We start from the raw sequence: 15,916 nt of genomic DNA on the forward strand, positions 1-15,916 counted from the left end.
TCCAGGGAAGTTGTGGATAGAGATGGCTGGGAGACAGGCAGCACTGAAAGAAGATTTTTCAGGTAATATTATATTGGATTGTCAAATATAAATATTATTTGTATTGTTATTATCATACTGATGTGATAAAATAAAAGTATACTGTGACCATAGATCTTCTTTAAAGCGGTATTAAACCCAAACCAACAATGTCATATATTGTAGCTTACCAATCATTAGATGCATGGATCCATCCTGCCTTGTTTCACCGGTTCAGGCTGGTGGTGGTGGTTAGACACGTTCGATTCGGTTCGTAAGGAAAGGATTTTCATACAAATTTGTTAGTATTCGTACATTCGGATCGATTCGGACATCCGAATAGCTGAAAGAACCAAAATACCAAAAATTACGAAATTACGAATAAGCAAAATAAAGAACACGCAGAAAATACGAACTTACGAACGGACAAACTTACGAAAATATGAAACTCTAAGAAAAGTAAAAGAACGAAAATGACATCTATAACGAATGATTTACATTTCGTATTTTTAATCCTTTGTCTATTCATAATTTCGTATGTTCGTATATTCATTTGTGTGTTTGTAATTTCGTTTCTTCGCGTTCTCGAAGCGTTCTTTTGAATGGACAGTGTAAGTGTATCTTAATTGTATGTTCGTAATTTCGTGTTCTCGAATCGTTCCATTCGAATCGGCAGTGTATTAGTGAGTGATGTATCTTACTTAATATCTTTAGCCAATCAGCTTATCCCTTTTGTGTCTGAGTCACACGGCATTCCTGAATCTTTTTAGATTCAGTTGAGGAGGAGGCGGAGTCCGGTCTGGTGACGGAGGGAATGGACTGGAGTAAGTACAGGAGGACTTATTAGAAAAGCAAGCCATTATTTATTATTCTTTATTTCCTACGAAAGCACGAATCAATGGAAAAGGCAAATCTCACAAAAGTAACAATTACTAAATTACGAGTAGAAAATTACTATTTAATAAAATGACAAATTTCGAATCAAAGAAAATTAGACAGAATTACGAATCATTCCGTATCAATGAAAATATAACTGTTACGAAAATAAGAACGAGTCCGAATATGAAAACTCGTGTCTTACAAAATTACGGATCGTTACGAATCAGCAGAAAGGTAAAGAAACGAAACAAAACTAATTATTTCCACTATGCCTGCCACCAGATGGGGATGTCACTTGCCACGCTGCCTGCTACCAGATGGGGATGTCACTTGCCACTATGCCTGCCACCAGATGGAGATGTCACTTGCCACGCTGCCTGCCACCAGATGGGACTGTCACTTGCCACGCAGCCTGCTACCAGATGGAGATGTCACTTGCCACGCAGCCTGCTACCAGATGGAGATGTCACTTGCCACGCTGCCTGCTACCAGATGGAGATGTCACTTGCCACGCAGCCTGCTATCAGATGGAGATGTCACTTGCCACGCAGCCTGCTATCAGATGGAGATGTCACTTGCCATGCAGCCTGCTACCAGATGGAGATGTCACTTGCCATGCAGCCTGCTATCAGATGGAGATGTCACTTGCCACGCTGCCTGCCACCAGATGGGGATTACACTTGCCACGCTGCCTGCCACCAGATGGGGATTACACTTGCCACGCTGCCTGCTAGCTACCTGTAAAATCAATCTCTCCCCAGCATTGCAGAGTACTTGCAGCCAGGTACAATGCTGCCAGCCTCTCCTCAGCGCGGGTACAGCTGCAGGTGAAACACAGGCACATGCGAGTGAGATGGGAGTGAGGGCGGGCGGTGAGAGATGACGTCATTCTCTCTCTTCTGGGTCACGGCTGCAGCTCTGTGTAGAGCAGCCTTCGCGGCCCTTTAAGTAAGGGCGGAACAGAGGTGCGGGCAATGAGAGATGATGTCATCTCTCTCCCCCGCTGCTGCACCGCTGACATTACCTGTCTCCTCCGCGGCCCGGCAGCAGAGGCGCCACGGCCCAGTGTTGGGCCGCAGCTCACAGGTTGGAGACCTCTGCAATAGAGCACCTTTGGGATGCGGTGGAAGGGGAGATTGGCATCATGGATGTGCAGCCAACAAATCTGCAGCAACTGTGTGATGCTATCATGTCACTATGGAGCAAAATCTCTGAAGACAAAAAGGTGGTCCAACCCGGTACTAGCAAGGTGTACCTAATAAAGTGGCCGGTGAGTGTATATATACTTTATCTATACATATACACTTACAGAATAGCAAGTATAAGAAAATGAAATGGTTCTACCTAGACTTTAAAACAATAACAGAGAATATGTACAATGCGGTCCCCCCAGTGGGAGGCCTCTCAGGGAAATCGGGGTGCATGGAACAGCCGGAGGCGGCGGTGATAGCCGGGTCGGTGGTGGCGGTGTGCAGTGTACACACCATTGTGTTCCCGGAGATTGGTGTGTGAGAAGTGTTGTTATTTGTGTGCTCCAATCTCTCTCTGTAATCTCCATGTTCCCAGACTTTACCCCGCACTATTGTTCCTCACTTCCCCCCTCGTCCTATCGGCATCGCTGTACAAACAGCCCTCCGCATTCCCTGCACCGAACTCAGCCTCCGGAGTTCCCCTGACTTCTCCCAATGGTCACACTTCAAAATAACAACAGTACACGGCAGCCTTCCCGCACTGCTCAGCACTGAACTCCAGGCAGACCGCTAAATACACAGATTTCTATTTCTGCCCATCCAGTCCTGAGATTTACACAGCTCTGCCACGCAGCAAAGTCCTGTCTGGCAAGGCAGGAAACCTAATTTTTCTTGTCTTCACTCCAGTGATGGCCTCAGGGCATTTCTCAGGGTGGGTTTCCCCATGGTGGCAACAGTGGATCATGTCTGCAATCTGTGCTGCACCAGCCACTTGTAGTCTCCATCGGAAGCCCATCATGGATTATTTTAATCAGTGAGGGCCACCCCCCATCTATGCTTCCAGCCCCCTAATTTACATGCGGGGCGCCGGATGCATGGATTCCAATTAGTTTTTTTTTTAAAGCACGTGATTAGAGCCTGAGGCTTAAATAGGCTTCAAAAAAGGGTGGGCTCGGGGCACAGAGCACACCCACTTGTGTGTGACAATAGCGAATGAATATTTACTATTGTCTTCCTCATTCACATTTTTACCGTGTAGAGTCTTCACAGCACTTCCTGGTGTCCAGCCTAGGCCAGGCTCCTCTGCCTCGTGGGATCGCTACGTCACCGCTATCCCAGGAGGCAGTGGGTTACGTCACTTGTCTTCACAAGGGGCGGGTTCTCTGGGTGACGACACTGGATGGCCATGCCCCATGACTATATAAGAAATGGCAGACAGCGGGAGACAACACAACAGGGGAAGACAGCGTTAGAAGAAGATTGTCTTTTTTTGTTTTTAGCGGGTAAGCGGCGGCGAGGAAGAAGACAGCACAAGGAAAAGATGGCACAAGGAGAAGACTGCACCGGAGGGAGAAGACGGCACAAGGAGAAGACTGCACCGGAGGGAGAAGACGGCACAAGGAGAAGACTGCACCGGAGGGAGAAGACGGCACAAGGAGAAGACTGCACCGGAGGGAGAAGACGGCACAAGGAGAAGACTGCACCAGAGGGAGAAGACGGCACAAGAAGAAGACAGCACAAGGAGAAGACTGCACCGGAGGGAGAAGACGGCACAAGGAGAAGACTGCACCGGAGGGAGAAGACGGCACAAGGAGAAGACTGCACCGGAGGGAGAAGACAGCACAAGGAGGGAGAAGACGGCACAAGGAGAAGACTGCACCGGAAGGAGAAGACGGCACAAGGAGAAGACTGCACCGGAGGAAGAAGATGGCACAAGGAGAAGACTGCACCGGAGGGAGAAGACGGCACAAGGAGAAGACTGCTCTGGAGGGAGAAGACAGCACAAGGAGAAGACTGCACCGGAGGGAGAAGACGGCACAAGGAGAAGACTGCACCAGAGGGAAAAGACGGCACAAGGAGAAGACGACTCAAGGAGAAGACTGCACCGGAGGGAGAAGACGGCACAAGGAGAAGACTGCACCGGAGGGAGAAGACAGCACAAGGAGAAGACTGCACTGGAGGGAGAAAACGGCACAAGGAGAAGACTGCACCGGAGGGAGAAGACAGCACAAGGAGGGAGAAGACGGCACAAGGAGAAGACTGCACCGGAAGGAGAAGACGGCACAAGGAGAAGACTGCACCGGAGGAAGAAGACGGCACAAGGAGAAGACTGCACCGGAGGGAGAAGACGGCACAAGGAGAAGACTGCTCTGGAGGGAGAAGACGGCACAAGGAGAAGACTGCACCGGAGGGAGAAGACGGCACAAGGAGAAGACTGCACCAGAGGGAAAAGACGGCACAAGGAGAAGACGACTCAAGGAGAAGACTGCACCGGAGGGAGAAGACGGCACAAGGAGAAGACGACTCAAGGAGAAGACTGCACCGGAGGGAGAAGACGGCACAAGGAGAAGACAGCACAAGGAGAAGACTGCACCGGAGGGAGAAGACGGCACAAGGAGAAGACTGCACCAGAGGGAGAAGACAGCACAAGGAGGGAGAAGACGGCACAAGGAGAAGACTGCACCGGAGGGAGAAGACAGCACAAGGAGAAGACTGCACTGGAGGGAGAAGACGGCACAAGGAGAAGACTACACCGGAGGGAGAAGACAGCACAAGGAGAAGACTGCACCGGAGGGAGAAGACGGCACAAGGAGAAGACTGCACCGGAGGGAGAAGACGGCACAAGGAGAAGACTGCTCTGGAGGGAGAAGACGGCACAAGGAGAAGACTACACCGGAGGGAGAAGACGGCACAAGGAGAAGACTGCTCTGGAGGGAGAAGACGGCACAAGGAGAAGACTGCACCGCAGGGAGAAGACGGCACAAGGAGAAGACTGCACCAGAGGGAAAAGACGGCACAAGGAGAAGACGACTCAAGGAGAAGACTGCACCGGAGGGAGAAGACGGCACAAGGAGAAGACTGCACCGGAGGGAGAAGACAGCACAAGGAGAAGACTGCACTGGAGGGAGAAAACGGCACAAGGAGAAGACTGCACCGGAGGGAGAAGACAGCACAAGGAGGGAGAAGACGGCACAAGGAGAAGACTGCACCGGAAGGAGAAGACGGCACAAGGAGAAGACTGCACCGGAGGAAGAAGATGGCACAAGGAGAAGACTGCACCGGAGGGAGAAGACGGCACAAGGAGAAGACTGCTCTGGAGGGAGAAGACAGCACAAGGAGAAGACTGCACCGGAGGGAGAAGACGGCACAAGGAGAAGACTGCACCAGAGGGAAAAGACGGCACAAGGAGAAGACGACTCAAGGAGAAGACTGCACCGGAGGGAGAAGACGGCACAAGGAGAAGACTGCACCGGAGGGAGAAGACAGCACAAGGAGAAGACTGCACTGGAGGGAGAAAACGGCACAAGGAGAAGACTGCACCGGAGGGAGAAGACAGCACAAGGAGGGAGAAGACGGCACAAGGAGAAGACTGCACCGGAAGGAGAAGACGGCACAAGGAGAAGACTGCACCGGAGGAAGAAGACGGCACAAGGAGAAGACTGCACCGGAGGGAGAAGACGGCACAAGGAGAAGACTGCTCTGGAGGGAGAAGACGGCACAAGGAGAAGACTGCACCGGAGGGAGAAGACGGCACAAGGAGAAGACTGCACCAGAGGGAAAAGACGGCACAAGGAGAAGACGACTCAAGGAGAAGACTGCACCGGAGGGAGAAGACGGCACAAGGAGAAGACGACTCAAGGAGAAGACTGCACCGGAGGGAGAAGACGGCACAAGGAGAAGACAGCACAAGGAGAAGACTGCACCGGAGGGAGAAGACGGCACAAGGAGAAGACTGCACCAGAGGGAGAAGACAGCACAAGGAGGGAGAAGACGGCACAAGGAGAAGACTGCACCGGAGGGAGAAGACAGCACAAGGAGAAGACTGCACTGGAGGGAGAAGACGGCACAAGGAGAAGACTACACCGGAGGGAGAAGACAGCACAAGGAGAAGACTGCACCGGAGGGAGAAGACGGCACAAGGAGAAGACTGCACTGGAGGGAGAAGACGGCACAAGGAGAAGACTGCACCGGAGGGAGAAGACAGCACAAGGAGAAGACTGCACCGGAGGGAGAAGACGGCACAAGGAGAAGACTGCACCGGAGGAAGAAGACGGCACAAGCAAAAGACTGCACCGGAGGAAGAAGACGGCACAAGGAGAAGACTGCACCGGAGGAAGGAGACGGCACAAGGAGAAGACTGCACCGGAGGAAGAAGACGGCACAAGGAGAAGACGACCCAAGGAGAAGACAGTACCGGAGGGAGAAGAAATCAGCACATTGATTGTCAGCACAGCCCTCTCAAATGTACCAATCACCTGCCAATCAGTGCCCAGCAGTGCCCCAATAATAAAGTGTGCCAGTGCCCACCACAGTGCCAACCACTTCCCACCACAGTGCCAATCACTGCCCAGCAGTAACACCTGTCAGTACTTATCAGTACCTCATCATCAGTGCTGCCCATCAGTGCCACCTGTCAGTGCCAATCAGTGCCACCTGTCAGTGCCCATCACAGCCGCCTGTCAGTGCCCATCAGTGCCACCTATCAGTGTCCATCAGTGCCGTCTATCAGTGCCCATCAGTGCTGAAAATCAGTGCCGCCTATTGGTGCCCATCAGTGCTGCATATGAGTGCCACCTATCAGTGCCCATCAATTCTACATATCAGTGCCCCCTCATCAGTGCCCATCAGTGCCACTTTATCAGTGCCAACTCATCAGTGCCCATCAGTGCCGCCTCATCAGTGCCCATTAGTGCCGCCTCAACAGTGCCCGTCAGTTAAGGGGAAAACAGAATTTTATGAAAGAAACTAAAAAAAAATCTTTTTTTCCCCCAAAATTTAGGTCTTTTTTAGTTTGTTTAGCAAAAAATAAAAACTGCAGAAGTGATCAAATACCACCAAAAGAAAGCTCCATTTGTGAGAAAAAAACAATAAAAATTTAGTTTGGGTACAGTGTTACATGACCGCGCAATTGTCATTCAAAGTGTGACAGCACTGAAAGCTGAAAATTGGCCTGGACAGGAAGCGGCGTAAGTGGATGGTATTGAAGTGGTTAAGGAATATAGGGGCGCGCCCGCAGGTTGACGTAGGAGCTCGTGCACGTGGCCGGCGGCCCCGTCCCACGATTGCTCCTGAGAAGGAGAGAACGGAGATCTGTCAATGTAAACAGACAGATCTCCATTCTGTCAGGGGAGAGGAGCGCAATCTGTTGTTCCTAATGCTTAGGAACAACGATCGGTCTCCTCACCCAGGAAGTCCCACCCCCCCACAGTTAGAATCACTCCCTAGGACACACATTTAACCCCTTGATCGCCCCCAAGTGTTAACCCCCTCCCGACCAGTGACATTTATACAGTAATCAGTGGCTATTTATAGCACTGATCCCTGTATAAATGTCAGTGGTCCCAAAATAGTGTCAAAAGTGTCCGATCTGTCCGCCATAATGTCGCAGTCCTGATAAAAATGGCAGATCGCCGCCATAACTAGTACAAAAAAAAAATGCCCTAAATCTATCCCCTATTTTGTAGACGCTATAACTTTTGCGCAAACCAATCAATATACACTTATTGCGATTTTTTTTTCACCATAAATATGTAAAAGAGTACATATCGGTCAAAACCGAGGAAGAAATTTGTTTTTTTATATATTTTTTGGGGATATTTATTATAGCAAAAAGTAAAAAATATTGCTTTTTTATCAAAATAGTTGCTCTTTTTTTGTTTATAGCGCAAAAATAAAAACCGCAGAGGTGATCAAATACCACCAAAAGTAACCAATATTTGTGGGGAAAAAAAGGACGTCAATTTTGTTTGGGTTGCACGACCGCGCAATTGTCAGTTAAAGCGACGCAGTGCCGAATCGCAAAAAATGGCCTGGTCAGGAAGGGGGTAAATTCTTCTGGGGCTGAAGTGCTAAAAAAAAAAAAAAATTAGATATAGTTTTTTTCTTGATAAAAACACAAGATTTTAATGGGGTTTGGCGCTATGTTCGGACTCACTGAACTTTCCGCTGGTTTTGCTGAACCTCCTGTGAACTGAACTTTGCCCCGTTTTTTCATCCCAACTCAACAGTCCTCAGGCAGCTATTTTTTCCATACAGTCCAGATACACAGCAGGAGGCATTAGTGTTTATTATCTTCTTTGCAGAGAAACTTTTTTTTTTTGAGTTTTCACTGAGTGGTTTTAAAGACCCGAACCCTTTGTGTCACGGAACAATGCTCTAGTCTTGTGTTTGGATTGTAGAAGAATCACAGGAAGTTGAGCCTGAATGATAACTGGTCATCTGTGATTTATGAGAAACTAGCAAATGTACAAATATGTCCTTTGGAATCACATCCCAGAAATGAGATCTACAGGTTAGGACGGTACAACCCTAGATGTGCTCTCCATTTCTAGTTTATGGCCATCACGGGGACACCATGGCCAACACTGATCTCTTGCGTAGAACATAACAATGGATTTCACACGAGGGGGGATCGTGGGAGGGGGGTGGTAGGCTTTGTCATCTTCCATTCCCAGAGTTACTCAGACTGCGATTTCCTCCACTGGAGGCCATCACCGAGAGCTCAGTTCTAAGGGTTTCCTGTACTCACAGTCCTGCTACGCCTTTTTCCTCTTTCCATGCCCAAATCCCAGAAGCCTGTGGAAGTCAGAGGAGGCGGACGTGGGAAAGTTACAGAGCAGCAGGGACAGGAGCTCTGGAATATTCCTGAAAATATCCAATCTGGTGTTCCTCAGAGCTAACCATCAGACTTGGACTTTAAAGTGATAGCTCTACTGGCGAGGTAACACGAGAGGGCCAGCTGGGCTTTGGACCCCCTTAGCTCCATCTGCATTGTGGCAAGTAGACAGAACGAATTCTGGGAACCATCACGTTGGGTGTAGACATCTTGGATCCATCTGAAGTCTTCTCATCAACATTAGTGGGATCTTGGTTACAGGATTATTCTTTTGGGAATATTTTACTATCTTTTGAGGATCTGTTGTTAACAAACCGGGCCTGGCTATAGAAAAAGATGAGGATTTGGCACTGATTCTTGGACACGTGGACCAACCCGGGGCGATTTTCACCTCTGTGCCACAGCTGGGACAATGCTGAGGCTCCTCCCTGTCCTGGGTCTCCTGTTGAGTTCTTCGCTTCCAAGAAGAACAGGTAAATTCTCAATTTCTGTAGAAACATGAAACTTTGTTCATAGTGGATGGGTTTGACTGTTTCTGATGACTATACAGTATGTGTATTTGGTTGAAAAGGTCAGGCCCAGGCAAGAAAACTTGGATAATAAATTGGCAAATTTTGGCCATCCTGGTGAAATACATTGGAGTCAATGGCAAAAATTAGGTGTTTTTTTTAAGGGTGTTATATGCTTTAAGGCTCGGTTCACACTGAGTCGTGCGACTTTACCTTACGAATTGCTAGCAACTTCCTCGTGACTTCCTTGTGACTTTTATAATTTAACATTGCAGTCTATGGCACCAAAGACGCACCAAAGATGCCGGAACCTTTTTTTTCATCACTGCGACTTGAGTCGCATTGATTAAGATGGTACCCATTGAAATGAATGTGTTTTGACCTGTCATGCGACCTTGTCAGAAGTTGCATTGTAAGTCACAGCAGTGCGAACCGGGGCTAAATGGCTCCTGAAGTGAGGGAAAGCGCCTTTTGTCAATCCTGGACCCATTCTTGCGCCAGAAATTGTCCCCTCATTTGCCTCAATAGGCTCCATTCACAAAACCAGATTGCATGCTCTATGTAGGTGCCCAGACACATTTTCCCTACACACTGCATGCGATCCTAAAACTGTCAATTCACTATACCATACTACACTACGCATTCTGCGGTATTTACCGAAAACAACCAGTAAATACCGCATGAACAGGTGCTAAACTCAATTCACAGAGGGAAATAAATAATTAAATGCATGCGGTAATTAAGTAGTGATCGAGACATGCGGTAATGATGGACTGTGTACTGGTTGCTAAGGAGCGGGTGGCCGCCAGCGTCCATAACAACCAGTAAATAAAATGGTTGTCAAGGACGCCGGCAGCCTCCTGCTCCTTAAAAATGCGGTATTTATTACTGGTAATAAACCAGGCGTTAAATCGCCGCATGTCATAAAATAACTCATGCTGTATTTTAGTAGCGTTTTTTTTTTTTTTTTTTTTTTTTTAGTGAATGCCAAAAAACGTTTTCTAAAATGCTGTGCGGTATCTTACCGCATACTCAGATGTGGTAAGATAACACTTTGTGAATGGAGCCCTTTATTTTTTATTGTCTCTTCACGGAAAGAAAACACAAAAAAAAGTGAAATAAAGAAATGTAACTATACACAAAACAAATTAAAAAAATGAAATAAAAAAGACAAATAAGAAAACCCTAAAATAGTTTGTAGACACAATACCACAACTTGTGGCAGTTTGTGTTGTAGATACAATACCCCATATAGCTTTCCCCAGGGAATCCTATTGTACTGTACCTTGGTGGTCCATAATTAATCTCAGGTGATGTTATATGTATGTGATTGTGCAATACCACAATATTATTAAATACTGGCATTCCTTTCCGCATGCTGTGACAGCAGAGAGTCGGTAACTGGCAAGTGTAAAAGGGGACCCTGATTATCAGTGCAGCTCCAACAGTGCCCATTAGTGCTTCCTATCAGTGCCAATCAGTGCTGCCAATCAGTTACTATTAGTGCTGCCTATCAGGGCCACTCAGTTCCCCTCAGTGCTGCCAATCAGTTCCCATCAGTGCTGCCAATCAGTTCCAATCAGTGCCCATCATTGCTGCCAATCAGTGCTGCCAATCAGTTCCCATCAGTGCTGCCAATCAGTGCCCATTAGTGCTGCCAATCAGTTCCAATCAGTTCCCATCAGTGCTGCCAATCAGTTCCAATCAGTGCCCATCATTGCTGCCAATCAGTGCTGCCAATCAGTGCCCATTAGTGCTGCAAATCAGTTCCCATCAGTGCTGCCAATCAGTGTTGCCGATTAGTGCCCATCAGTGCTGCCTATCATTGACACCTACCTGCATGTGGCACTTGGATGAATCATGTCTCAGGGTCTGATGAGGAAGTCGCAGCTGTTCACTATGAATGTGTAGAAGCTGGCAGCACTGGGGGGGGGGGGGGGGGGGGGCAAGGAAGCAGGGGGAATCAGCACTGCAGGGGGTGATTAGGGTATGCCCAGGCACAACTGGCACACCCTGTGCGCACACCTATGCCCACTGTATTCAGCCCCAATCACCCCCCCCCCCCCCCCTCCTTCCTTCCCCAGTGCCAAAGAATTTGTTTTTATGTCCATCCAGTCTTGAGATTTACTCATTTCTGGAAATCCGCACACTGACATTTATCTGCTACAGTTCAGACTAAGCCTATAACTGGACAGTGAAATGAGAAGCAGCACAATACTCTGTCGCTTTGCTTTCTCCTCCTAACAGCATGCTCCTTCCACTACAGTACAAACTTACTAGCTCTTTGTTCAGGTAAATACACAGATATCTGTTTGTCCATCCAGTCCTGAGATTTACACAGTTCTGCCCCACAGCAAAGCCCTGTCTAACAGGGCAGGAGACTTGATTTTGCTCTGCTTATCCCTCCCTGTGATTGCACAGTGAAATGAGAAGCAGCAGAATGATGATTTCCGACTCACAGGGCTGGGTGTCGGGCAATCAGGGCCGGCCCTACCATGGGCCCCAGTGGGTCCAATAGACCCAGGCAGAACTTTGAGAGGGGCAGCAAATTAAACCACGGCTGCCTCCCCTTCTCCTCTATTTACCCAGCAAATTGACGCCCCCCCCCCCCGGGCCGCGCTACCTGCCCCTATACTACCCACTACCCTAGCCCGCCCCTATACTGCCACAGCCTGTCTATTTATCACCCTAGCTTGCCCCTATACTGCCCTAGCCTGTCCATATACTACCTTAACCCGTCCCTATACTACCCTAGCCTGCCTGTATACTACCCTAGCCTCTCTATATACCACCCTAGCCTGGCCCTATACTGCCTTAGCCTGTCCATATACTACCCTGTCCATGTACTACCCTAGCCTGCCCCTATACTACCCTAGCCTGTCTATATACTGCCCTAGCCTGCCCCTTGGAATTGAACATAATGGTATGTCATATAATTTTGCATATAGACAAGGTGCTGTTGCATGTATACCTGATTTCCTGGTAAATGTCATTTTAGTTTAAATTATCATGATAGAAAATAATGAATGCAGGCGGGGGCTTTTGGTGGGCGTGATTTTTTTTTTGGGAGGATGGGGGCAGCATTCTTCTTGGACTCAGGCAGCACAATGTCTTGGGCCCAGCCCTACGGTCAATTCTTGTATTTGGCTAAATACTATATACAATATAATATAATACATTGTGGTTTGTCTCCGGCAGGGGCCGTCCTCGATGTCACGCTGATCTCCGTCACCTTCGAACACCGCCGGGCCAATTTTACTTTATCATGCATCACCGGAGAGCGGGAAATGCAAAGTTCGGACTTGAGCATTGAGCGGGATAATACCATTGTGAGGATAAACTCCGCGCCGCCCCTCACCAGATCGCACGAGAATGAACTGCAGGTCAGATTCCCCACCAAGGCTTTGGTGGGGGTGTTCTTTTGCATCGCCAAGGGGCCGTCCGAGCACACCAAAATCCTCTATCCCTTCAACAACCCCTCTGGTAAGTCTCAGTGTTGCCATGACCTGTACCCGCTACTGATCGGAGCATGGGAGATTGCATGTGCCCAGGGCCGGGACAAGGGGTGGGCGAGAGGGGCGGCTGCCCTGGGAGCAATGGTTTACTGTAGGGATGGGAGCGCCTTCCTTCAGTTACAAGGCTGACAGGCAGGGCCACTGATAAGGCAGTACAGCCAGCCCTCCTATACTGGGCCTGGGCCGCACCAGTTCAAAAGGGGGGGGGGGGCCCAGGCACTTGCTGAGCAAGAGGGCCCGTGATACTGATACTTGTGTTTCATGTGGATCCCCCTGCAGCACTGCTGCCTTGTCCTCCTCTCTCTCCCACCAGCTGCGCTGCAGGGGGATTGGTCTTATTATTTGTGCCCCCTCTTCCATCTGCTGTTTGGCCACTCCCCCCCCCCGCAGAGCTGTCGGCTTCCCTCCTCCTCCCTCCCGCCAGCAGCTGGTGAGGGCACACAGGGGGACTGTTTTAGAATAGAGAGCAGGGGGCCAGTAAATATGTCTTATTTACCATCCCCTTCCTTAACGAACACAGTGAGGAATTGGTAACGATCACTCACTGTGTCATTCATCACTGAAGCATAGTTAACTATGTAAAGACCAGCAGTCTCTTGCTTGTCGAAATCACTGCCGCTATCACTACTCCGGTCAGCAGGGCCCCGTACAGCCTATATGACAGCAATATGCCTTTTTACATTTTCGCGGGTCAATCTGGGGGGTTTGTGCTAGAAGAGGTTATACGTTAGACAGGGGAGGGGATTGATGCTAGTAGGGATGATTGGGCGGTGCTTGTGCTAGGAGGGGTAGGTGGGGAGATTTGAGGGGTGGAGGAGTTGTGATAGGAGGGGTGATTTTTATTTGATTCTTATTTATTTGTATTTATTTTATTTTATACACCCCCCATCAAATCATTCCCAGGCATCTATTACCTTTTGTACCACCACCCCCTCCCTTTAGATTGCAAGCTCCATGAGCCAGGCCCTCCTGTCCCTTCTGTATTCAACTGTACTGTAATTGTGCTGTCCCCCCTCTACATTGTAAAGTGCTGCGTAAACTGTTGGCGCTATATAAATCGTGTATTATAATAATAATAATTGGGGGGGGGGGATTTGGGGGTTGGATGGGGAAGAGATGTGTTGAGGGGGGGGATTTATGCTTAAGGGATAATCATTTAGATAAGTGCCCAATTTTTTTGGGGGGGGTGGGAATGCTCATACATCTTGGGGGGCACAGTTTGTTATGTTCGCCTTGGGCTCTAGGTGACCTTGTCCTAGCACTGCCTGGAAGTGAAGTTTTACATGTCGCTTCCGGGTCATTAGCAGGAAGGGGAGATCAGCGATCAGATGTTCTCTGATCTCCCTCCCCCTCTACCATGGCATGGGCATGGTGTGGGGGGTGGAGCGTCCGTTACCAGGGTGTATAGTAGCGATCCGCTGGCTGCACAGCAGATTTCTTCCAGCCCACAAGGGGTGTGTGTAAAACCCACCACTGCCACCAACACACTACAAATGCCAGGTGGCAGTAAAAGGGTTAAAGCGGAGTTCCACCCAAAAATGGAACTTGCGCTTTTTCGGATTCCTCCCCCTCCTTCGGTGTCACATTTGGCACCTTGAAGGGGGGAGGGGGAGGGGGGAGCAGATACCCGTCTAATACAGGTATTTTGCTCCCACTTCCAGGCATAGATACCCGAGCTACCCGCGGGTATCTACGCCACTTATGACTCCTTCTCCGCCCCCCCCCTGCTGTCTTCTGGGAGACACACGGGTCCCAGGAGACAGCAGGGACCAGTGGAATCGCGCAGCGCGAGTCGCGCAAGCACGGTAGGGAAACAGTCTGTGGAGCCGCAAGGCTTCACTTCCTGATTCCCTTACCGAAGATGGCGGCGGCGGCAGCACCCGAGAGCCGAGGGACGGATCGGCTTCGGGTGCCGACATCGCGGGCGCCCTGGACAGGTAAGTGTCCATATTTTAAAAGTCAGCAGTATTTATAGCTGCTGACTTTAAAAAAAAAAAATTGTCGGAACTCCGCTTTAAATATACACAAGCCCAACCGACCTTTCAGTTTAATAAGCTAAATACATTTCACGCGGAAAAAAAAAAAAGGTGTGCAATGTCATAAAGGTTGTACTTTTTTTTTTTTAGAAAGCAGCCACAGCCTGAGTAGAAAAGCCTGTTCCCTGCCAACATGCTCTAAAGAAGGACCCTTGCTCTCTGTGGGGACACAGAGGTCTCTTTGCAGAGGTCCAACATGTGCCCTGCCAACACTCACTATAGCAGAAGCAGCCTTAGCTTGGCTCCATCCAGACCACTCCCCCAGCACGTTTTGCCCTGCTCCCAAGGGGCTTAGTCATGAAGCACTATGGACAGGGCAAAAAAAACGCTTTGAGGGGCGTGGCCTGGATGGAGCTGAGCTGAGGCTGCTTCTATTATAATGACTGTCCTGATAGTGTGCGGAACCTGGGGTTGTTACTTTCCTTTATACTATATGTATTTGAGCCAGGAGGGGCCCTCCCTGGCCTGCACCCTCAATGTGAGTCACGGGACTAGGACACACAGGAACCTTGAGCCGGACCCCTTGTTTTCTGCAGTGTGGGTTATTGCACATTTTACCATGCAGCAAACGCACTACAAACACACGAAAACACTCAACGCTCCATATCCAAAAAGGTTATGGAGCTTCTTTGACACATTTGTCACGTGTCAAGTGAATGGGCTGCCCTGTGTGTGACCAGAAGAAGCATGCGAAAAACATGAGCAGGAATGCAAGTTCCCGCTACATGAAGATGTGAATGAGGCCTTATCTTGTTACGGCTCCATTCACATTTCACGTTTCCTGGATGCACGATAAAATAGACAGGAAACATGCATTTTGCTGCATGTTTTCGGAAATGCACTGCAGACGTTGCGTTGCTCTTGCGATGGTATTATTTTTTAATTGCCCCCTCCAAATGCGGTCAGCAGGCACGAGTTTTCCCGCACGTTTGTCATGCATAGTTTTAGTTCCAAATTTTTATATTCTTTTTCTTTTGTTCCAGGACTTTATTTGCTTTTGCGGTTGGCATTTGGTATTCGGTGGTTCTGTTGAGCTGATTGGAAATGTTTTTTTTTTTTTTCTTCAATAAATGTCTATTGAAATTTTCAAAAAGCATACAGATACAGGGCTGCATGGATCTGATCGACCAAGCAAGGCTCAGTATTTGTACAG

The 15,916-nt window shown here is 48.9% G+C and overlaps 1 protein-coding gene across 3 annotated transcripts in view; it reads left to right on the plus strand.

Moving 5' to 3' along the window:
- The first annotated feature begins 8,492 nt into the window (after window positions 1-8,492).
- TIE1 (tyrosine kinase with immunoglobulin like and EGF like domains 1) overlaps window positions 8,493-15,916 on the plus strand; it is a 64,016-nt gene continuing 56,592 nt past the window's right edge. Inside the window, exons 1-2 of one of the 3 annotated variants that reach the window (XM_073593908.1) lie at window positions 8,493-9,176; window positions 12,411-12,695. In XM_073593908.1, coding sequence (XP_073450009.1) covers window positions 9,116-9,176; window positions 12,411-12,695 — 346 coding nt within the window. In that variant the 5' untranslated portion in view covers window positions 8,493-9,115. The remainder of the gene's footprint in view (window positions 9,177-12,410; window positions 12,696-15,916) is intronic. The other 2 variants (XM_073593907.1, XM_073593910.1) reach the window with 2 other exon arrangements.

Source organism: Aquarana catesbeiana, linkage group LG07, assembly GCF_042186555.1.
Source record: "Aquarana catesbeiana isolate 2022-GZ linkage group LG07, ASM4218655v1, whole genome shotgun sequence".
NCBI lineage: Eukaryota > Metazoa > Chordata > Amphibia > Anura > Ranidae > Aquarana > Aquarana catesbeiana.